General features: G+C 48.1%; 1 protein-coding gene across 1 annotated transcript in view; it reads left to right on the forward strand.

Moving 5' to 3' along the window:
- The window catches only part of aldh16a1 (aldehyde dehydrogenase 16 family, member A1), a 53063-nt gene that overhangs the window by 19952 nt on the left and 8955 nt on the right, over positions 1-24156 (forward strand). Inside the window, exons 8-16 of the mRNA XM_078430807.1 lie at positions 2068-2265; positions 3801-3902; positions 5183-5319; positions 9081-9186; positions 10868-11028; positions 11310-11477; positions 12659-12863; positions 14005-14190; positions 20414-20539. Of these exons, the coding sequence (XP_078286933.1) occupies positions 2068-2265; positions 3801-3902; positions 5183-5319; positions 9081-9186; positions 10868-11028; positions 11310-11477; positions 12659-12863; positions 14005-14190; positions 20414-20539 (1389 nt within the window). The remainder of the gene's footprint in view (positions 1-2067; positions 2266-3800; positions 3903-5182; positions 5320-9080; positions 9187-10867; positions 11029-11309; positions 11478-12658; positions 12864-14004; positions 14191-20413; positions 20540-24156) is intronic.

A 24156-nucleotide genomic window follows, 5' to 3' on the forward strand; every position in this document is an offset into this window, starting at 1 on the left:
GGCTTTTACCACAGCGTTGACTTGCTTGTCAAACTTTAATGCAGAGTCAAATATCACGCAGAGGTTTTTGACATGCGGTTTGACTAGGCAGGATAGGCTTCCAAGACTGCCTGTTATCGATTTGATGGAGTCGGGGGGATCGAATAGGATGACCTCAGACTTGCTCTCGTTTAATTGGAGGAGGTTCTGTGCCATCCAACATTTTATGTCCTCAAGGCAGTGTAAGAGGCTGTTTAAATTTGACCGGTTGTTGAGTCATAGAGTGATACAGCGTGGAAACAGGCCCTTCGGCCCAACTTGCCCACACCGGCCAACATGTCCCAGCTACACTAGTGCCACCTGCCTGCGCTTGGTCCATATCCCTACAAACTTGTCCTATCCATGTACCTGTCCAACTGTTTCTTAAAGCCTCAACTACCTCCTCTGGCAGCTTGTTCCATACACCCACCACCCGGTCTATTCCTCTCATGATTTTATACACCATGTTACATGAAAGATATTACCAAACTTGAAAGGGTTCAGAGAAGATTTATGGGGATATTGCCAGGACTAGAGGGTCTGAGTTATAGGGAGAGGTTGAGTAGGCTGGGACTCTATTCCTTGGAGCGCAGGAGGATGAGGGGTGATCTTATAGAGGTGTATAAAATCATGAGAGGAATAGATCGGGTAGATGCACAGAATCTCTTGCCCAGAGTAAGGGAACCGAAGACCAGAGGACATAGGTTCAAGGTGAAGGGGAAAGGATTTAATTGGAATCTGAGGGGTAACTTTTTCACACAAAAGGTGGTGGGTGTATGGAACAAGCTGCCAGAGGAGGTAGTTGAGGCTGGGACTATCCCAACGTTTAAGAACCAATTACATTGGTAGGCCAAGTTTGGAGAGATATGGACCAAGCGCAGGCAGGTGGGACTAGTGTAGCTGGGACATGTTGGCCGGTGTGGGCAAGTTGGACTGAAGGGCCTGTTTCCACACTGTATCACTCTATGACTCTATAAGATCACCCCTCATCCTTCTGTGCTCCAAGGAATAGAGACCCAGCCTACTCAACCTCTCCTTATAGCTCAGACCCTCTAGTCCTGGCAACATCCTTGTAAATCTGCTCTGGTACAACCCCATGCAATGGTGATGTTGGTGATTGAGCAGCGTGACTAAAGGGTGATGGTATTCCCACTGAGTGCCCAGTGATAGAGGAGAGGGGAGGCCATAAATGATCAATGGAAGGTTTTGAGAAATATTTCTTAAAAACACCAGATTGTTTCCTTATAAACCATGTGCAATTAGCAGTTAAAAAACCATGCAAAACTGAAACGCAGCATATGTTGGAAAGTAAGAGAGGCTGCAAATGTTCAAAAGATTTGGCAGCATCCCTGACATACATTTGAGTTGATTCCATGTGTTAATGATAATTAATTGACATCCATAGCCTGCATGTAAAGTGCTCCTGCTGAGAACAACTAAATCGGCACAAACAAGGAAGCAGATAACATCTGTGTGGCTTTGCCCCCTGGTGATCGAATTAGATTCACAGTAACATTGGTTCTTCAGTGAAGGGAAGTGGAGTTATAATTACTGGGTGTCGTCCGAGGTCATTGACAGGAGCTGACAGCTTCACAAGGATGGCTAGAATTCTAGATATTGGGTGCAGCACATCACAAGCGAGCCCAGCCTTCCCCTTGGGTTGATTTCAGAAAGGGTAGGTGCATGGTTGGAGTCAATGGAAAGGATGTTTGTTTTACTCAACTCGAAAGTGTAGGCTGTCAACAAATTCTGAAGAAAATAAGAGCATTGGCTGTCAGAGGTTACGGGGAGAAGGCAGGAGAATGGGGTTGAGGAGGGGAGAGACAGATCAGCCATGATTGAATGGGGGAATAGACTTGATGGGCCGAATGGCCTAATTCTGCTCCTATCACGTACGACCTTATGATCCCAGGTCGAGCTCACGATTTGCCCCAGGTGATGAAGAACCAAAGCCTTTGCTGATGGTGCTGCCTGTGTTGCAGGTGTGCAGCGCAGGCCCCAGGTGATGACGAACCAAAGCCTTTGCTGATGGTGCTGCCTGTGTTGCAGGTGTGCAGCGCGGGCTCCAGGCTCCTGATGCAGGAATCCATTGCCCCGCAGCTGACAAATCGCCTGAGGCAGCGCATGCAGTGTCTGCGGGTGGGCGACAGCCTGGACAAGGGCGTTGACATGGGCGCGTTGGTGGATGAGTCCCAGAAGAAGATGATCGCTGAGTTTATCGAGGAGGCGAAGAGGGACGGAGCAGAGGTGAGAGCTGAAAAAGCACACACAGCCTAACTTGAGCAAAAAGACAAAGTGCAGGAGGAACTCTGGCAATATCTGTGGGGGGGAATGGTCAGACGGCCTTTCAGTTTGGGCCCAGACTGATGAAATTCCTTGTCCTTCAAAGTTGTTTCACTGTCAATATTAATCCCTTAATCAGCGTCACTGGAAAAGAAGCCCGATCTATCGGCGGCACGGTGGCGCAGCGGTAGAGTTGCTGCCTTACAGCGAATGCAGCGCCGGAGACTCAGGTTCGATCCTGACTACGGGCGCCGTCTGTACGGAGTTCGTACGTTCTCCCCGTGACCTGCGTGGGTTTTCTCCGAGATCTTCGGTTTCCTCCCACACTCCAAAGACGTACAGGAATGTAGGTTAATTGACTGGGTAATATGTAAAAATTGTCCCCAGTGTGTGTAGGATAGTGTTAGTGTGCGGGGATCGTTGGGCAGCGCGGACTCGGTGGGCCGAAGGGCCTGTTTCCGCGCTGTATCTCTAAAAAAAATCTATCTGCATTATCTTGTAGATTAGGGCACTTACAATTTCCAAATTAGTCATCCTATTTTGCTGTATCATAAACGTAGAGAGATCGTGGAAATGCCAAAGACTAGGGGACATCACTTTAAGGTCAGGAGAGGGGATGTGAGTGCTGGGAAAGCAGGTGGCAATGGAGGCAGTTAAGATCGTGGTGCCCAGTTACTCCAGCACTTTGTCTTTTTTAGGTAAGCACGTCATGAATGTGGTGGGAGTAGAGAGATATGTAGCTCATGTCGCTCAGTCCGCCTCAACCAACCTGATCTCCCGGCGGCTGAGCAGTTCAACTCCGTCTCCCATTCCCAGTCTGACCTTTCTGTCATGGGCCTCCTCCAGTGCCATAGTGAGGCCCACCGGAAATTGGAGGAACAGCACCTCATATTTCGCTTGGGCAGCTTGCAGCCCAGCGGTATGAACATTGACTTCTCCAACTTTAGATAGTTCCTCTGTCCCTCTCTTCCCCTTCCCAGTTCTCCCTCTATCTTCCTGTCTCCACCTATATCCTTCCTTTGTTCCGGCCACCTGACATCAGTCTGAAGAAGTTTATTCGCAAAATGCTGGAGTAACACAGCAGGTCAGGCAGCGTCTCAGGAGAGAAGGAATGGGTGACGTTTTGGGTCGAGACCCTTCTTCAGAATGTTTTGGGTCGAGACCCTTCTTCAAAATGAAGAAGGGTCTCGACCCGAAACGTCACCCATTCCTTCTCTCCTGAGATGCTGTCTGACCCGCTGAGTTACTCCAGCATTTTGTGAAATATGTAGCTCATGTGGTCAGAGGTGATTAATGTAACTTGGCTTCATGTTCGACACAGACATTTTGCCCAAGGGGCTTGTTACTGTGCCGTGCTGTTCTATTACTCTACCTCGCTGACAGTAAAGCACTTTTCAGACATACTAGGATTTTCTAAGTCACTTTATCAATACGCATCTCCTTTGCATTTGGATTTTTACGGAGCTTCGACACATTCCTCTCACACATTCTCATTTTAGGTGTTTCAGGTGTGTGAAACGATGCCACAAAAAGGTTCTACCTTCTACCCACCCACCCTGATCACCAACGTTAACACCACTTCCCGTGTGGTTCGTGAAGAGGTAAGTGGCATTTTCCTCAGAGAATTAAATTTACTCGAGCCACGAATGATTTATTGCAGCCATTCTCTAACGCCTTTTCCAATGTGAGTTATTAGCTGCAAAGTTCTACATTTAGCCCTGCATCCCCCTCCTCTTTCTACAGAGCTCCAGCGCACTTTAAGAGAGCTGGAATACAAATAAAACAGGCATGAAACGCTGAGGCACTATTAAGGCGCGGGTCAGGCCGCATTTGGAGTATTGTGAGCAATTTTGGGCCCCTTAATCTGAGGAAGGATGTGCTGGCTCTGGAGAGGGTCCAGAGGAGGTTTACGAGAACGATCCCAGGAATGAGTGGGTTAACATATGATGAACGTTTGTCGGCACTGGGCCTGTACTCGCTGGAGTTTAGAAGGATGAGGGGGGACGTACCGAATAATGAAAGGCCTGGATAGATTGGATGTGGAAAGGATGTTCCCATGAATGGGGGAGTCTAGGACTAGAGGTCATAGCCTCTGAATTAAAGGATGTTCCGTTAGGAAGGAAATGGGGAGGAATTTCTTTATGGGGGGGCGGTGAATCTGTGGAATTCTTTGCCACAGAAGGCTGTGGAGGCCAAGTCAATGGATATTTTTACGGCAGAGATAGATTCTTGATTAGTACGGGTGTCATGGGTTATGTGGGGAAAGCAGGAGAATGGGGTTAGGAGGGTGAGATAGATCAGACTTGATGGGCCGAATGGCCTTATTCTACGAACATTGTTTATGATGTTGATTCAATCTTGCTTTTGAAATGAACATGCAGTTTGCACCAGCTGGTGATGCCGTCCAGGGTAGTGTTATCTACCACACTCGGCATCTGCTCTGTGTGGAAGGAAGGCATAATTATCTGCAAAGCCAGCCTGTGGACATCGCAGCAAAGTACGAGTGGTAATCAGGAAGGCAGCTGATACATTGGCCTTTATTGCAAAGAGGACTTGAATTGTAGAGAAATATGTTTTCATGTAAATAGACCATGGTTAGGCCATTCATAGACTCAAAAAGCTGAAGGTAACTCAGTGGGACTGGCAGCTTCTCTGGAGAGACCCAAAATGTCACCCATTCCTTCTCTCCGGAGATGCTGCCTGTCCCGCTGAGTTACTCCAGCATTTTGCATCTATCTTTGGTTAAAACCAGCATCTACAGTTCCTTCCTTTGTGTTGGTTAGACCAGACCCAAGGTGGTCCCAGCAGCCATTTCTCCCTTTCTAGCGAATGATCGCGGCTGCCACTGAATTTAGTGAATGATTGGTCTTTAATTCTTTAGATATTTGGGCCAGTTTTGGTAGCCATGACATTCCGCACTGCGAAGGAGGCCATTGCCCTGGCAAACAACTCGCCGTATGGACTCGCTGGCAGCATATGGACTGAGAACCTGCCACTGGCACTGGAGGTGGCCATGAGGTGACACAACATGCATTGACATTGCTGATGGTGGCGTGATAGAGTTACCTCAGTAGAATCCTTAGCTGCTTGCCCCTTCCTGGCCCCAAACCCCTCTGCTTTGATTTACTTCTCTTTCATCTTATATTTTCCTCTCATTTGGTTTTCCTAACTCGCATTCCTCTCCTTCCACCACTGTCCTTTCTTAGACACAAAGTGCTGGAGTTGGAGCTGGAGCAGAGAGACAGAGGGGTGTAAAATGAAGGTAGAAGCAACAGGTAGCAAGGTGAAAAGTAAAAGTGGCAGGCAGACAAATCCAGGGCAAAAATCAAAAAGGGCCACTTTTCAACATAATTGTATAAGGGGTAAGAGAGTTGTAAAAACAAGCCTGAAGGCTTTGTGTCTCAATGCAAGGAGTATACGTAATAAGGTGGATGAATTAAATGTGGAGATAGTTATTAATGATTATGATATAGTTGGGATTACGGAGACATGGCTCCAGGGTGACCAAGGCTGGGAGCTCAACATCCAGGGATATTCTATATTCAGGCGGGATAGACAGAAAGGAAAAGGAGGTGGGGTAGCGTTACTGGTTAGAGAGGAGATTAAAGCAGTGGAAAGGAAGGACATTAGCTTGGAGGAAGTGGAATCGATATGGGTAGAGCTATGAAACACTAAGGGGCAGAAAACGCTAGTGGGAGTTGTGTACAGTCCACCTAACAGCAGTAGGGAGGTTGGGGATGGCATCAAGCAGGAAATTAGAAATTCATGCACTAAAGGCGCAGCAGTTATAATGGGTGACTTCAATCTACATATAGATTGGGTGAACCAAACTGGCAGGGGTGCTGAGGAAGAGGATTTCTTGGAATGTTTGAGAGATGGTTTTCTAAACCAACATGTCGAGGAACCAACGAGAGAACAGGCCATTCTAGACTGGTATTGAGTAATGAGGAAGGGTTAGTTAGCAGTCTTGTTGTGCGAGGCCCCTTGGGCAAGAGTGATCATAATATGGTAGAGTTCTTCATTAGGATGGAGAGTGACAAAGTCAATACAGAAACAAGTGTTCTGAACTTAAAGAAAGGTAACTTTGAGGGTATGAGGCGTGAATTGTCCAAGATAGACTGGCGATTGATGCTGAAAGGGTTGACGGTGGACATGCAATGGAAGGCATTTAAAGGTCGCATGGATGAACTACAACAAGTGTTCATCCCAGTTTGGCAAAAGAACAAACCAGGAAAGGTAGTGCATCCGTGGCTAACAAGGGAAATCAAGGATAGTATTAAAACAAAAGATGAAGCATACAGATTAGCCAGAAAAAGTAGCATACCAGAGGACTGGGAGAAATTCAGAGTCTAGCAGAGGAGGACAAAGGGCTTAATTAGGAAAGGGAAAATAGATTATGAGGGAAAACTGGCAAGGAACATAAAAACAGACTGCAAAAGCTTTTATAGATATGTCAAGAGAAAAAGATTAGTTAAGGCAAATGTAGGTCCCTTGCAGTCGGAAACAGGTGAATTGATCATAGGGAACAAGGAGATGGCAGACCAATTGAACAAATACTTTGGTTCTGTCTTCACTAAGGAAGACATAAACCGTCTGCCGGAAATAGCGGGGGACCGAGGGTCTAATAAGATGGAGGAACTGAGGGAAATCCAGGTTAGTCGGGAAGTGGTGTTAGGTAAATTAAATGGATTAAAGGCAGATAAATCCCCGGGGCCAGATAGGCTGCATCCCAGAGTGCTTAAGGAAGTAGCCTCAGAAATAGTGGATGCATTAGTGATAATTTTTCAAAACTCTTTAGATTCTGGAGTAGTTCCTGAGGACTGGAGGGTAGCTAATGTAACCCCACTTTTTAAAAAGGGAGGGAGAGAGAAAACGGGGAATTATAGACCAGTTAGCCTAACATCGGTAGTGGGGAAAATGCTAGAGTCAGTTATTAAAGATGTGATAGCATTACATTTGGAAAGTGGTGAAATCATCGGACAAAGTCAGCATGGATTTACCAAAGGCAAATCATGTCTGACGAATCTTATAGAATTTTTCGAGGATGTAACTAGTAGAGTGGATAAGGGAGAACCAGTCAATGTGTTATATCTGGACTTTCAGAAGGCCTTCGACAAGGTCCCACATAGGAGATTGGTGTACAAACTTAAAGCACACAGTATTGAGGGTTCAGTGTTGAGGTGGATAGAAAATTGGTTGGCGGACAGGAAGCAAAGAGTAGGAATAAACGGGTCCTTTTCGGAATGGCAGGCAGTGACTAGTGGGGTACCGCAAGGCTCAGTGCTGGGACCCCAGTTATTTACAGTGTATATTAATGATTTGGACGAGGGAATTGAATGCAACATCTCTAAGTTTGCGGATGACACGAAGCTAGGTGGCAATGTTAGCTGCGAGGAGGATGCTAGGAGGCTGCAGAGTGACTTGGATAGATTAGGCGAGTGGGAAAATGCATGGCAGATGCAATATAATGTGGATAAATGTGAGGTTATCCACTTTGGCGGCAAGAACAGGAAAGCAGAGTATTACCTGAATGGTGACTGATTGGGAGAAGGGGAGATGCAACGTGACCTGGGTGTCATGGTGCACCAGTCATTGAAAGCAAGCATGCAGGTGCAGCAGGCAGTGAAGAAAGCGGATGGTATGTTGGCATTCATAGCAAGAGGATTTGAGTTTAGGAGCAGGGAGGTTCTGTTGCAGTTGTACAGGGCCTTGGTGAGACCGCACCTGGAGTATTGTGTGCAGTTTTGGTCTCCTAACCTGAGGAAAGACATTCTTGCCTTAGAGGGAGTACAGAGAAGGTTCACCAGATTGATCCCTGGGATGGCGGGACTTGCATATGAGGAAAGACTGGATAGACTGGGCTTGTACTCGCTGGAATTTAGAAGACTGAGGGGGGATCTTATAGAAACATATAAAATTCTTAAGGGGTTGGAGAGGCTAGATGCGGGAAGATTGTTCCCGATGTTGGGGGAGTCCAGAACCAGGGGTCACAGCTTAAGGATAAGGGGGAAGTCTTTTAGGACCGAGATGAGAAAACATTTCTTCACACAGAGAGTGGTGAGTCTGTGGAATTCTCTGCCACAGAAGGTAGTTGAGGCCAGTTCATTGGCTATATTTAAGAGGGAGTTAGATGTGGCCCTTTTTGCTAGGGGGATCAGGGGGTATGGAGAGAAGGCAGGTACAGGCTACTGAGCTGGATGATCAGCCATGATCATATTGAATGGCGGTGCAGGCTCGAAGGGCCGAATGGCCTACTCCTGCACCTATTTTCTATGTTTCTATGTAACTCAGCGGGACTGGCAGCAGCTCCGGATTGAAGGAATGGGTGACGTTTCAGGAACAGACCCTTCTTCTGAGATGACTGAAGAAGGGTCTCGACCCGAAACGTCGCCCATTCCTTCTCTCCGGAGATGCTGCCTGTCCGGCTGAGTTACTCCAGCACTTTGTGTCTGCCTTCGGTGTTAACCAGCATCTGCAGTTCCTTCCTGCACACTGTGGGGGAAGACAGTGGAAGTTTTGTTGCCTCCATCACAGTGAGGGGGTGTTTGGAGTCACTGTGATGGATGTTTGTGTTGGGGTCGTGTGTCTTGTGTTCTTTTCTTTTTTGTTGTGTTCTGTGACTGCTGGAAATGTAATTTTGTTCGGTATCGAATGACAATAAAGCTCTGTATTCTGTCCTTTCATGCTCTCCCTGTCCTCTCTGCGTTCCTTTGCGCGGTCAATGCAGGCTGTGTTTGTTGCTGGTGTTCCTGACCTGCCACCCGGGGCTCTCTCTCCAGTTTGAAGGCTGGGTCGGTCTGGGTGAATGGACACAACATCTTTGATGCCGCGGCTGGATTTGGTGGCTGCAAAGACAGTGGCTTCGGACGAGACGGTGGGAAAGAGGTTAGTGTTGGAATACCAGTGACGGTGACATCGTCCCATGCACTTGTACTAAAAACACAATAAATGTCCATTACACGCGGACAAGTTTTAACGGGCGCGTCAGATACTGACATTTTGGCCAGTTTGCAACTCCAGGAGCTTTAGATTTATTAGATTTAGAGATACAGCGCGGAAACAGGCCCTTCGGCCCACCGAGTCCGCGCCGCCCAGCGATCCCCGCACATTAACACTATCCTACACACACTAGGGACAATTTTTAAAAACATTTTACCCAGTCAATTAACCTACAAACCCGCACGTCTTTGGAGTGGGGGAGGAAACTGAAGATCTCGGAGAAAACCCACGCAGGTCACGGGGAGAACGTACAAACTCCGTACAGACGGCGCCCGTAGTCAGGATCGAACCTGAGTCTCCGGCGCTGCATTCGCTGTAAGGCAGCAACTCTACCGCTGCGCCACTGTGCCGCACTTTAGTTTAGTTTAGAGCGGAAACAGGCCCTTCGGCCCATTGAGTCCGCTCCGACCAGCGATCCCCGCACACTCACACTATCCTACACACACTAGGGACAATTTACACTTATACCAAGCCACATAACCTACAAGCACTATTGCTTAGTGTGGACATTCACAGTTGCCTTTCTCCCCTCTGTTGCCAAACACTTTAACTACCCTTCCCATTCCCATACTGACCTTTCTGTCCTCTACTGTCAGAGTGAGGCCAAACGCAAATTGGAGGAACAGCACCTCGTATTTCGCTTGGGCAGCTGACAACCCAGCGGTATCAATCTTGATTTCTCTAACTTCAAGTAATCCTTGCATCCCCTCTTTCTCCATCCTGGTCATCGTACTAGTTTCACTGTTTGTATCACTTGTTATCACCATCTCCACAGCCAACAATAGGCCATTGTGGGCTCCACCTGTCCTTCATCATCGTTGTTGACTTTGTCCCTTTGCATACCGTTCATTCATTTGTTCCATTTATGTTTTTCTATCTCTTGCTTCCCTCTCCACTGACTCTCAGTCCGAAGAAGGGTCTCGACCCGAAACGTCACCCATTCCTTCTCTCCTGAGATGCTGCCTGACCCGCTGAGTTACTCCAGCACTCTGTGATAACTTTTCATTGGTTCATCAGTGAGAGGGGCAGAATTAGGCCAATCAGCCCATTAAGTCTACTCCGCCATTCAAATCATGGTCACAATAGACAATAGACAATAGGTGCAGGAGTAGGCCATTCAGCCCTTCGAGCCAGCACCGCCATTCAATGAGATCATGGCTGATCACTCTCAATCAGTACCCCGTTCCTGCCTTCTCCCCATACCCCCTCACTCCGCTATCCTTAAGAGCTCTATCCAGCTCTCTCTTGAAAGCATCCAACGAACTGGCCTCCACTGCCTTCTGAGGCAGAGAATTCCACACCTTCACCACCCTCTGACTGAAAAAGTTCTTCCTCATCTCCGTTCTAAATGGCCTACCCCTTATTCTCAAACTGTGGCCCCTTGTTCTGAACTCCCCCAACATTGGGAACATGTTATCTGCCTCTAATGTCGATCTATCTCTCCTCTCAACCCCATTCTCCTGCCTTCTCCCTAACCCCTGACACCCGTACTAATGAACTTCGCTCCAGAGTTGCTGCCTGACCTGCTGAGTTACTGCGGCATTTTGTGTCTATGTCTCCCGCTCAGGGCTTGTACGAGTACGTGAGGCCATCCTGGGAGGAACGGCCCAGACCCAAGTCCATGGAGGTCAAGTACAAGACGTTTGCGGCTGTGCATGGAGCGGATCTTCCACCCGTGCCGGGACAAGTTGCACAGCGCCAGCCAACGGAGCCCGACGCCTGCCCAAGGTGCGGATACCTCCGACTGCCCCGAGCCCTGCCGCAGAAGGCCATGGAGGCCGACTCACTGGGTGTACTCAAGAGAGAGTTAGAGAGAGCTTTAAGGGCTAACGGAATCAAGGGATATGGGGAGAAAGCAGGAACGGGGTACTGATTCTGGATGATCAGCCGTGATCATATTGAATGGCGGTGCTGGCTCTCGGGGCCGAATGGCCTCCTCCTGCACCTACTTTCCATGTTTTTGCAGACCCACGCGCCTTCATCTATTCGTTTGGTGTTTTTGTCCACAGTGTTGACCGTACGTACAAGGTTTACTACGGGGGTGCCCAGAAGAGGCCTTCCAGCATGTGCTCGCGACCCATTTTCGACCACAGCGGCCAGGCTGTGGCCTACGTCGGCGACTGCAACAGGAAAGACGTGCGGGATGCGGTGGAGGCAGCCCATGCTGCAGCTCCAGGGTGAGTGGCGGCCACACTTCTGCTGGGCCGTACCTCTAGATTTAGAGATACAGCGCGGAAACAGGCCCTTCGGCCCACCGAGTCCGCTCCGCCCAGCGATCCCCGCACATTAACACTATCCTACACACACTAGGGACAATTTTTCTTTTAACATTTTACCCAGTCAATTAACCTACATACCTGCACGTCTTTGGAGTGTGGGAGGAAACGGACGATCTCGGAGAAAACCCACGCAGGTCACGGGGAGAACGTACAAACTCCGTACAGATGGCGCCCGTAGTCAGGATCAAACCCGAGTCTCAGGCGCTGCATTTGCTGTTAGGCAGCAACTCTACCGCTGCGCCACCGTGCCGCCCTTTAGTTTAGTTTAGAGCGGAAACAGTCCCTTCGGCCCATTGCTGTGAACTCCGTCTTCTCTCTGAGCGTGGTGGAGCAATGGGAGGTCGAAGGGAGGGGGGGAGGGAACACCCTCTATGTGAGTTGGAAGGAACCGCAGGTGATGGTTTACTCCAAAGATAGACACAAACTGCTGGAGTAACTCAGCGGGTCGGGCAGCATCTCTGGACAAAAAGAACCGGGTGACGTTTCGGGTCGAGACCTTTCTTCAGTCTGAAGATGGGTCTCGACCCGAAGCGGATCCTGCCTGACCCGCTGAGTTCCTCTGGCACTCTGTGTCTACCCTCCCTGTGAGGCCAGTCTCCAGTGCGTGTGGGTGCACGGCAAGAGGCGGATAAAGGTCATCTTAACGAAGGAGGTCTGGTTCCAGGGATCCCTGGCACTGGAATTTTAAAAAAACGTGGCCTGTTTTGCAACTTGATGAAAATTCACTGGAGACTTTAATTGACGGCATTTAGAGGACAGGCTGAGCTTCCCCAGAGGAGAAGAATTAGAGCCATCCCTCTTGGAAATGCAAGGAAGCACGTGCACATCTGAAGCTGATGACATTCTGGGGAGAATGAAAAGAATAGGATTAATATGGGATCCGTTTAAATTGGTGGTTTAGTTTAGAGATACAGCTATTCCTCTATTCTCGATATCCCAATGGAATTTGGTACTGGACCATCCTTTAGGCAAGAGGCAGCAGTAAGATGAGAGAGTGGCCAGGGTGGTGATGGGTCTTTGATGATACAGGGAAGCAGAGCGGGCATCTTAACGAAGGAGGTCCGGTTTGCGTCCTGCAGCTGGGGCAAGCGAGCGGCCCATAACCGGGCTCAGATCATCTACTACGTGGCGGAGAACCTGGAGCAGCGGCGCGAGGAGATGTCGCGGCGTCTGAGTGATCTGACCGGCACCAGCATCGGGGATGCCAGGGCTGAAGTGGAAGCCTGCATCGAGCGGCTGTTCTACTGGGCTGCCTACAGTGACAAGTACGGGGGCACGGTCCAGGTGGGTCAGCCGGCGCCACAGTGTGAGCCACGGATAAACACGTTAGACACACAATGCTGGAGTAACTCAACGGGCCAGGCAACATCTCTGGAGGGAAGGAATGGCTAACATAGAAAATAGGTGCAGGAGGACAGGCATCTATGCAGCCCTTCGAGCCAGCACCCCCATTCATTGTGATCATCCACAATCAGTAACCCGTGCCCAACTTCTCCCCATATCCCTTGATTCCACTAGCCCCTAGAGCTCTATCCAACTCTCTCTTAAATTCATCCAGTGATTTGGCTTCCACTGCCCTCTGTGGCAGAGAATTCCACAAATTCACAACTCTCTGGGTGAAAAAGTTTTTTCTCACCTCAATTTTAAATGGCCTCCCCTTTATTCTAAGACTGTGTGGCCCCTGGTTCTGGACTCGCCCAACATTGGGAACATTTTTCCTGCATCTAGCTTGTCCAGTCCTTTTATAATTTTACACGTCTCGGTAAGATCCTCTCTCATCCGTCTAAACTCCAGTTTTGGGTCGAGACCTTTCTTCAGACTGGGAGTCGGGGGAGAGGGAAACTAGAGGTTATGGAAAAAGTATAAAGAACAAAGGAATGAATCCTCTGCCATTGTTGTACGTGGGGCACAGAACAGTACAGCAAAGAGAAAAAGGCCCTTCAGCCCACAATGTCTGTGCCATACATTATGCCAAATAAACTCATCTCCTCTGTCCGCACATGTTCAATATTCCTCCGTTCCCTGCATATCCATGTGTCTAACGAAAATCCTCTTAAATGCCACGATGGTGTCTGCCTCCACCACCACTCCTGTCGGTGCGTTCCAGGCACCCACCACCCTCTGTGTTTAAACATAAACGCACATCACCTTTAAAGTATGTCCCTCTCACCTTAAAGCCATGTCCCCCGGTCATTGACATTTCCAACCCGGGAAAATGACTCTGACCGTTTACCCGAGAGTACCCGATGATCATATTGAATGGCGGTGCAGGCTCGAAGGGCCGAATGGCCTACTCCTGCACCTATTTTCTATGTTTCTATTTTACATACTCTACATCAGGTCTCCCCTCCACCTCCAGCGTTCCAGAGAAAACGAACGGCCCAAGGTTAGCGATGAAACACATTGTGCTCTTTCTCCTTTTCAGGAAACGCAGCTCTACGGTGCCACCATCATGGTTCGGGAGCCCGTTGGTGTGATCGCCATCGCATGCCCCGATGAGAACCCTCTGCTCAACTTTGTGAGTCTCTTTGCACCGGCAGTCGTGCGAGGGAACGTGGTCGTTATTGTTCCCAGCGAGCGATATCCTCTGCCAGCCTTGGAGCTCTACCAGGTACGCACACACGTGCTCAACATTGGCTTACACTGCAGCAATTGCACAGCTGCACAACCACGAACACTCTTGTAGAACCTCGCATTTTTAGTAGACTTTAGAGATTGCAGGTTAATTGGCTTCGGTAAAATTCGGTAAATTGTCCCATGTGTGTAGAATAGTGGTGATGTGCGTGGTGATCGCTGGTCGGCGCAGACTTAGTGGGCTGAAGGGCCTATAAAGTCTCAAAGTCTAAAGGTTACTGTTGTCTGTGCATGGCACCGTGGCAGTTAAATGCATTGCCCAACGCCATCACTGACACTTAACTAGAATGGCCTGATCAACATGTAGGAAAGAACTGCAGATCCTGGTTTAAACTGAAGATAGACACAAAAAGCTGGAGTAACTCAGCGGGTCAGACAACATCTCTGGGGAAAATGCATTGGTGATGTTTCGGGTTGAGAGCCTCCATCATGAAGAAGGGTCTCGACCCGAAACATCACCTATGCATTTTCCCAAGAGATGCTGTCTGACCCGCTGAGATATACTCCAGCTTTTTGAGTCTATCCGTGGCCTGATCGATGCCTGTTCGGAGGATTGACAGCATGTGGGTGAGAAACTGTTTGCTTTTGAAGCCAGCACCAACGTAAGCACATGCAGTCATGACTTGTTAGGTTTGTAACAAACCATCTGCAGAATAAAACATACAGGACTGAATCTGCGGAATTCCCTGCCTCAGAAGGCAGTGGCGGCCGATTCACTGGATGCATTCAAAAGAGTTAGATAGAGCTCTTGGGGCTAGCGGAATCAAGGGAGATGGGGAGGCGGCAGGAACGGGTTACTGATTGTGGATGGTCAGCCATGATCACATTGAATGGCGGTGCTGGCTCGAGGGGCCGAATGGCCTACCCCTGCACCTATTGTCTATGTTTATGTATCTATGACTGTTTCCACTTGCCCAATTTTACACTCCAGAACTGTCAACTCATTTGTGGCTTCAATGCTTATTTAATTACAGTAATTTGACTGTAAACCCATTTCCATTATCCATTTGAGAAATCGCCTTTTTTTTATTTTTTTTGTCATGGTCCAGGGATAGGTAGGAAGAGGTGTCTGATAGTTGTCGTCTGGCCTCGGTGCGGTAGAGGTCAGCACGCCAGACTACCACAGCCCCTCCCTTGTCAGCGGGTTTAATTATTAAGTCCGGGTTGTTGCGGAGTGAGTTGAGGGCTGCACGTTCAGGAGGGGAGAGGTTAGAGTTAGTCAGGGGGGTGGAAAATTTGAGGCGGCCGATGTCACGCCGGCAGTTTGAAATAAAAAGGCTACATCCCGCAGCTCCGCTCTTGCTCCCCATCCCCCCACTCGCAACAAGGACAGGATCCCCCTCGTTCTCACCTTCCACCCCACCAGCCAGCGGATCCAACATATCATCCACCAACATTTCCGTCACCTACAACAGGACCCCACCACTGGCCATATCTTCCCATCCCCTCCCCTCTCTGCATTCCGCAGAGACCGTTCCCTCCGCAACTCCCTGGTCCACTCGTCCCTTCCTACCCAAACCACCCTAACCCCGGGCACTTTCCCTTGCAACCGCACGAGATGCAACACCTGTCCCTTTACCTCCCCCCTCAACTCCATCAAAGGACCCAAACATTCTTTCCAGGTGAGACAAAGGTTCACCTGCACCTCCTCCAACCTCATCTATTGCATCCGCTGCTCTAGATGTCAACTCATCTATATCGGCGAAACCAAGCGCAGGCTCGGCGATCGCTTCGCTGAACACCTGCGCTCGGTCCGCATTAACGCCACTGATCTCCCGGTGGCCCAGCACTTCAACTCCCCCTCCCATTCCCAGTCTGACCTCTCTGTCATGGGCCTCCTCCAGTGCCATAGTGAGGCCCGCCGGAAATTGGAGGAGCAGCACCTCATATTTCGCCTGGGCAGTTTGCGGCCCGGTGGTATGAACGTCGACTTCTCCAACTTCAGATAGCTCCTCTGTCCCTCCCTTCCCCTCCTCCTTCCCAGATCTCCCTCTATCTTCCTGTCTCCACCTATATCCTTCCTTTGTCCCACCCCCGACATCAGTCTGAAGAAGGGTCTCGACCCGAAACGTCACCCATTCCTTCTCTCCCGAGATGCTGCCTGACCTGCTGAGTTACTCCAGCATTTTGTGAATAAATCCATTATCCATTTTCCATCGGGCATGTCTATGCCTGTGGAAAATGAGCTACCCAGCCTACACCCATTTTAGAGTCATTTGAGATGAAAAGCGTAGAAACAGGCCCTTCGGCCCACGATGTGTATGTCGACCATCATGTCTATCTATACTAAGCCTACTTGCCTGGATTCATTCCATATTCCTCTAGACCCTCTTCACTCAAGTATCTGAAATGAAACGTCTGCCTCCATCTCCTCCTCGGGCAGCTCATTCCAGATACTTTCCACTGTGCAGAACATTTACCCCACAGTTCTCCTTTTAAACCTCCTCCCTCTTGCCTGATACCGATGCACTGTAGTTTTGGGCATTCTTACCATGGGGCACAGGCACTGGCCATCTGCTCTGTCTATGCCTCGTGTAATCTTACATACCTACATCCTGTTACTTCTCAGGTTCCTTCATTCCTTTTGATTTTTTAATGTAAACAGGTCCTCCTTGCTGTAAACTTTATCAATGTCTCTTGTAATATTATACACCTCAATTAAGTCTCCCCTCAGCTGCCTCTATTGCAATAAACAACCCAAACATATTCAAATGTTCCTTTGTGACCAGAATTTTCCAGTCCTGACAATATCCTCTACAATCTCCTCTGCACTTTTCCAGTTGACCCTCGTCCTTCACTGCAACGTGGCGACCAGAACATTGGCCAATGTTGAATACAGTTTTACCTCCTAACTCTTGTATTCTATGCCTCTGCTGTATTGAGCATCTGTTTGTGAGACCGGTTTGAAGCATTGTGTGCAGCTCTGGTTACCCAGATGTAAAAAGGATGTCGTCATTAGGGTAGAGAGGGTGCAGAAGAGATTCACCGGGATGTTACCTGGACTTGCGAGCTGGAGTTACAGGGAGAGGTTGGATGGGCTGGGACATTTTTCTTTGCATCATGAGATGTACAAGATCATGAGGGCTATGGATAAAATGAACGCTCAGTCTTTTTTCCCAGGATAGAGGACACTTAGACAAGGAGGACTCTTGGACAAGGACTCTTAGACAAGGTGGTGAATCTATGGAATTCTCTGCCACAGAAGTCTGTGGAGGCAAAGTCAGTGGATATATTTAAGGCAGAGACAGATAGATTCTTGATTAGTACGGAGAAGGCAGGAGAATGGGGTTAGGAGGGAAAGATAGATCAGCCATGATTGAATGGCGGAGTAGACTCGATGGGCCGAATGGCCTGATTCTACTCCTATCACATTTGATCTAAGGGGGCATAGGCTTGAAGTGAGAGGGGAGAGATTTAAGAGAAGAGTCGGGGGCAACCTTTTCACTCTGAAGGTAGTCCATATCTGGAATGAGCTGCCAGAGCAAGCGATGGAAGTGCATGCAATGGTGACTTTTGAAAGACGTTTGGACAGATATATTGATAGGAAAGGTTTAGACCATTGGCACTCACTCAATATGCCAAATTGGTCAGCTGTATGACTATCCCTACTACATTTGGGCCATTCTTAGTCACGTGTGTGACCTCACATGGACACACATGACCAGTCATATTTGACCTCTGACACTAAACAAACATTGTCAGCATAACATGTAAAGATTTCACTTGGTAAACTTCGACATATATAAGTCATATATACAGTACAAAACAATATACCTGTAATGCTTTCAGAATTAGAAGAGATGTATTCCAGTTTTTCACTTTTTTTTGGTCACACACAATAGACAATAGACAATAGGGCTATTCAGCCCTTCGATCCAGCACCGCCATTCAATGTGATCATGGCTGGTCATTCTCAATCAGTACCCGTTCCTGCCTTCTCCCCATACCCCCTGACTCCGCTATCCTTAAGAGCTCTATCTAGCTCACTTGAATGTATTCAGAGAATTGGCCACCACTGCCTTCTGAGGCAGAGAATTCCACAGATTTACAACTCTCTGTCTGAAAACGTTTTTCCTCATCTCAGTTCTAAATGGCCGACCCCTTATTCTTAAACTGTGTCCCCTTGTTCTGGACTCCCCCAACAATGGGAACATGTTTCCTGCCTCTAACGTGTCCAACCCCTTAATAATCTTATACGTTTTGATAAGATCCCCTCTCATCCTTCTAAATTCCAGTGTATACAAGCCTAGTCGCTCCACTCTTTCAACGTATAACAGTCCCGCCATCCCGACACACGTCACTAAGAATGGCCCATTTAAGAATCTGTAGAAGGTAGCTCTACGCCATTCAATCTCCTACCGTTCCATATATCCTGTCTGCATTTCCCCAAATACATTACCTTGCACTTCTGTATTAAATTGAACTGGCCGTTTTTCTGCCCCATTGATCGTACCATCAATATCTTCCTGCAGTTGAGAGCTTTCCACCCGACCATGAATTGCGTGGCCAATTAATTGTGCAAAAATAAACCAGTCGTGTGTGGAGCTCTAGACTTGCAGAGTTTATCTAACAATCAGTGGTTATATACTGATCTCCATTTAGAACGGAGATGACCATTTAGAACAGAGATGAGGAAGAACTTTTTCAGTCAGAGAGTGGTGAAGGTGTGGAATTCTCTGCCTCAGAAGGCAGTGGAGGCCAGTTCGTTGGATGCTTTCAAGAGAGAGCTGGATAGAGCTCTTAAGGATAGCGGAGTGAGGGGGTATGGGGAGAAGGCAGGAACGGGGTACTGATTGAGAGTGATCAGCCATGATCGCATTGAATGGCGGTGCTGGCTCGAAGGGCTGAATGGCCTCCTCCTGCACCTATTGTCTATTGATGTAGAAAGATTGAAACATTAAAAATGGGTGCAGGAGTAAGTCAAGTCAAGTCAATTTTATTTGTATAGCACATTTAAAAACAACCCACGTTGACCAAAGTGCTGTACATCTGATTAGGTACTAAGGAAAAAATGAAACATACAGTAGCACACAAACATAACAGCACATACAAAACAGTTCACAGCGCCTCCTCAATGGGCCTCAAACGCTAGGGAGTAGAAATAGGTTTTGAGCTTGGACTTAAAGGAGTCGATGGAGGGGGCAGTTCTGATGGGGAGAGGGATGCTGCTCCACAGTCTAGGAGCTGCAACCGCAAAAGCGCGGTCACCCCTGAGCTTAAACCTAGACCGCGGGATAGTGAGTAGCCCCAAGTCGGCCGACCTGAGGGACCTGGAGTTAGAGAGGTGGGTTAGAAGATTTTTGATGTGGGGGGGGGGAATGTCCATTTAGGGCTTTATATGTGAATAGGAGGAGCTTGACATTGATTCTGTACCGTACATTCATCATTCGGCCCTTTGAGCCAGCACCGCCATTCAATATGATCACGCCTGATTATCCAAAATCAGTACCCCGTTCCTGCTTTCTCCCCATATCCCTTGATTCCGTTGGCCCGAAGAGCTAAATCTAACCCTCTCTTGAAAACATCTGTTTGCTGTTGCTCTTTACTGATTTAGGAGATAATTTTGTTACGACATTGAAACCGACCCCTCAACCCACACAATTTACTGCACTGTACAGGAGGGAACTACAGATGCTGGTTTACACCACAGATAGACACGAAATGCTGGAGTAACCCAGCACGTTAGGCAGCATCTCTGGAGAAAAGGAATGGGTGACTAAGGGTCTCAACCCAAAACATCAACTATTCCGTTTGTCCATTTATTGTGCATCTATGAGTCCCATTATTTGTCCATGCCTTGCGGATTTGAATGCTTGTCTATATGCTGTTTAAGTGTTGTGAATGTCTCTGCCTCCATCACTCCCTAAGGAGTCCAGTCTAAATTCCAGCCCGTCACGAGGTAAAGAAAAAACCTCTCTGACCCCCCCCTCTTTACCTCCAGTCTCTCAACTTAAACCCATGTTGTGTCAGCCACCCACACTGTACCTGTACACTGTGGACGGATTGATTGGAATCATGTAGAGTCTTTCGGCCGACTGGACAGCACGCTACAAAAAGGCTTTTCACTGCACCTTCATACATGCGACAACAATAAACTAAATTGTGACAAAATACTAAACTAAACTATGCGGGGGGGGGAAAGGGTTTTGTATGCCATTCCTCTTCTTTCCTGCAATTACATGAGCCTTTTTCTTGCGTAGGTTTTTGAAACCTCAGATCTCCCTGCCGGCGTGGTGAATATCCTGACCGGATCACGAGATCATCTGAGCAAAACTCTGGTTGAGCACCAGGATGTCCAAGCCATGTGGTACTTTGGTTCTGCAAAGGTAACTACAGTTATACGCCACCTTATCACGAGGCAAGAGGGACCAGCTTGGAGCGCAGGAGGGTGAGGGGGTGAACTTATGGAGGTGTATAAGATCATGAGAGGCAGATGCAGATCGAGTCTCTCGCCCAGAGCCGGTGAATCGAGGACCAGAAGACGTGGGTTTAAGGTGAAGGGGAAAAGATTTAATAGAGGTAACTTTTTCCACACAATGGGTGGTGGAAGTATGGAACAAGCTGCCAGAGGAGGTAGTTGAGGCAGGGACTATCCCAACATTTGAGAAGCAATTAGGCAGGTACATGAATAGGACAGTTTGAGGGATGTGGACCAAATGCTGGCAGGTGGGACTAGCGTAGCAGGGGCATGTGGATGGGCGTGGGCAAGTTGGACCGAAGGGCCTGTTTCCACGCTGTATCACTCTATGACTAGTGTAGCTGGGGCATGTTGGCTGGTGTGGGCAAGTTGGGCTGAAGGGCCTGTTTCCATGCTGTGACTAGCTTAGATGGGGCTTCTTGATCAACAAGGAGGAGTTGCATCCGGCCCCTATCACTCCATGACAATGCTCATCTTGTGCTCGGATGACACAAACTAGTGTGGGTAATTTGAGAAGTAGTGAGACGTTGTATGAATACATTTGGAGTATTGAGTTCAGTTTTGGCCACCCTGTTTGGCTGGAAAGGATGCACAGAAGATTTACAAGGATGGACACAAAATGCTGGAGTAACTCAGCAGATCAGGCAGCATCTTAGGAGAGAAGGAATGGATGACCCTTCTTCAGACCGAAGAAGGGTCTCGACCCGAAACGTCACCGATAATATATTATTATTATTATTATTATTAACTGCCTCCTTATTATTAAACATCACCCATTCCTTCTCTCCTGAGATGCTGCCTGACCCGCTGAGTTACTCCAGCATTTTGTGTCTACCTTCGATTTAAACCAGCATTTACAGGGGTTTTTTCCTACAGATTTACAAGGATGTTGTCTGAAATCGAGGAATTGAGCTATAGGGAGAGGTTGAACCGGCTAGGGCTTTATTCCTTGGAGTACAGGAAGATGAGGGGTAATTTTATAGAGGTGTATAAGATCATGAGGGGGAATAGATAAGTAAATACAGTTTTTTTTACCCAGAGTAGGAGAATCAAAAGGTTTTGTGGTGAGGAAAAAGATTTAATGGGAACCTGAGGGGCAACTTTTTCCACACAAAACCTGGTGGGTGTATGGAATGAGCTGCCAGAGGAGGCAGTTAATAATAATAATAATAATATATTCCTTATACGTCCCACACTGGGGAAATTTACAGTGTTACAGCAGCAAAGTGGATAGCAAGAGATCATTCATTATAAATAAAAGTAAAGACAAGGATAAATTGTATTCTTAACTGTTATTGTTGACTGGTCTGCTGGGAGCAGTGCTGGTTGTGCAGTCTCACAGCAGCGGGAAGGAAGGACCTCCTATATCTCTCCTTCACGCACTTGGGGTGAAGGAGTCTGTCACTGAAGGAGCTACTCAGTGCAGTGACAGTGTCCTGCATGGGGTGGGAGTCGTTGTCCAGCAGCGATGTTAGCTTTGCCATCATCCTCCACTCTCCCACCGCCTGCACTGAGTCGAGGGGGCAACCCAGGACAGAGCTGGCCTTCCTGACCAGCTTGTCGAGTCTCTTCCCCTCCAGCAGACCACTCCATAGAAAATGGCCGATGCAACCACCGTGTTGTAGAAGGTCCTTCGGAGTTGAGGCAGGCAATATAACATTTTTAAAAAGATTGACAGGATAGGAAAGGTTTAGAAGGATATTGGCCAAACACAGGCAGGTGTAGATGGGCATCTTGGTCGGTGCGGGTGGGTCGTGCCGAATGGCCTGTTTCCATGCGGGATGACTCTGATTCTACAAAGCAACAATATGCAGACTTATCAATTACAGTGTAACATGCCAAATGGGCCCAATTACCTTTAGAGTTCGCTAAGAAGCTGCAAGTATAGACAGGCCCTTTATAAGACTAGGGTTACTCATAATTGCAAGCTCCTGTGTCTCTCAAAGTATAATGTGATGTTCCCCTCCAATGGTTATTGAAGAGGCTGATGGGGGCTTAGCCCTTTGAAAGCTTTCCAGCTTCAGCAGGGGACTTGATTTCCAAATAAGTGTTTTATTTTCTGTGTGAGCAGAGGCCCTGAGTTTCAGATATAAATATATCACTGTTTGAACAGAAAGCTGATCGGGGCGATTTGTTCTGAAAGTGATTTTATTTTTATTTTTTCCGTTTGGCTGTGATCTACTTAGGTTTTTTTTTGGTATGTCAGAATTTAAGAGTTGGGTTTAGGGAGCTTGGAAACAGACCCTTGGGCCCACCGAGTCCGCGCCGACCAGTGATCCCCATACACTAGCACACTGGGAACAATTTTTACCAAAGCCAATCAACCTACAAAACTGCGTCTTTGGAGTGTGCCGGGAAACCGGAGCACCTGGTGAAAACCCCCACGGTCACAGGGAGAACGTACAAACTCCGTACAGACTGTACCTGTGGTCGGGATCGAACCTGGGACTCTGCCGCTGAAAGGCAGTAACTCTACCTCTGCGCTACTGTGCTGCCGTACATTCTACCGCTGTCAATGTAGTATCAGTAATTATGAGGTCTCTATGTCACGTCTCGGCACAAAAGTTGGATCGTTACGGTTCATACGTGCAGGGTTGGGACTGGGAACTCTGACCCATTAACCCAGAACACGAAGGGTTGAGGCTTGATGAGGCTTGGCCTAGTTTCGTGAAGGCTTGCGTTCGTGTGGTTTGGTAGATTGCAGTCAGATTATTGATCTTCAGTTGATTTCTTTGATGCTGTTCTCGCTGTTACCAAAATAGACACTGACCTCGATTTATTGCCGTCCATTGGTTGGTTGTGTGGCGGGATTGATGAAGCCTGGTGCTGGAAACGCCGGTATTTTCCCTCGTGATGGAGGACTGACCAGCAGTGGCAGTCACTGTTTCCATCCAGGGGAGGCTGTGGGGATGGGGGAAAGTGGGCAGCTTCGAGAGTGGTTTTCACATTTCCTTCCGAACCTTCACTAAACTTGTAGAGTCGAGGAGTGTTGGGGATAATTAAGAGGAGGTGGTGAATATACATGACATTTGATCCACCCAGAAATGAAACCACCAACAGTCAGTCTCCAAATGCTGTTGCTAAGTTCCGTTCCTTGTGCTGTGGATGTGAAGAGATGCAAGGGTTTGACGTATCCTCACAGATTGTTTCCAGAGTGGAAAGATCATTATCTGAACTGAAGAAGGGTCTCGACCCGAAACGTCACCCATTCCTTCTCTCCTGAGATGCTGCCCGACCTGCTGAGTTACTCCAGCATTTTGTGAATAAATACCTTCGATTTGTACCAGCATCTGCAGTTATTTTCTTATATTATGTGGGAAGGAACTGCAGATGCTGGTGTACACCGAAGACAGACGCAAAATGTTGGAGGTACTCCAGCATTTCGAGTCTCACCTGGAAAGATCGTTCATTGCCCTTTTAACTTTCAAAGCAAACAACTGCTCAAATTGCAGCAAACTTGCTCAGCTCTGCACAAAGACAAATCAAGATGGTTATCAGATTTATCATTTGGCCCAAGCCCTGACA

This window comes from Rhinoraja longicauda, chromosome 40, assembly GCF_053455715.1.
Source record: "Rhinoraja longicauda isolate Sanriku21f chromosome 40, sRhiLon1.1, whole genome shotgun sequence".
Lineage (NCBI taxonomy): Eukaryota > Metazoa > Chordata > Chondrichthyes > Rajiformes > Arhynchobatidae > Rhinoraja > Rhinoraja longicauda.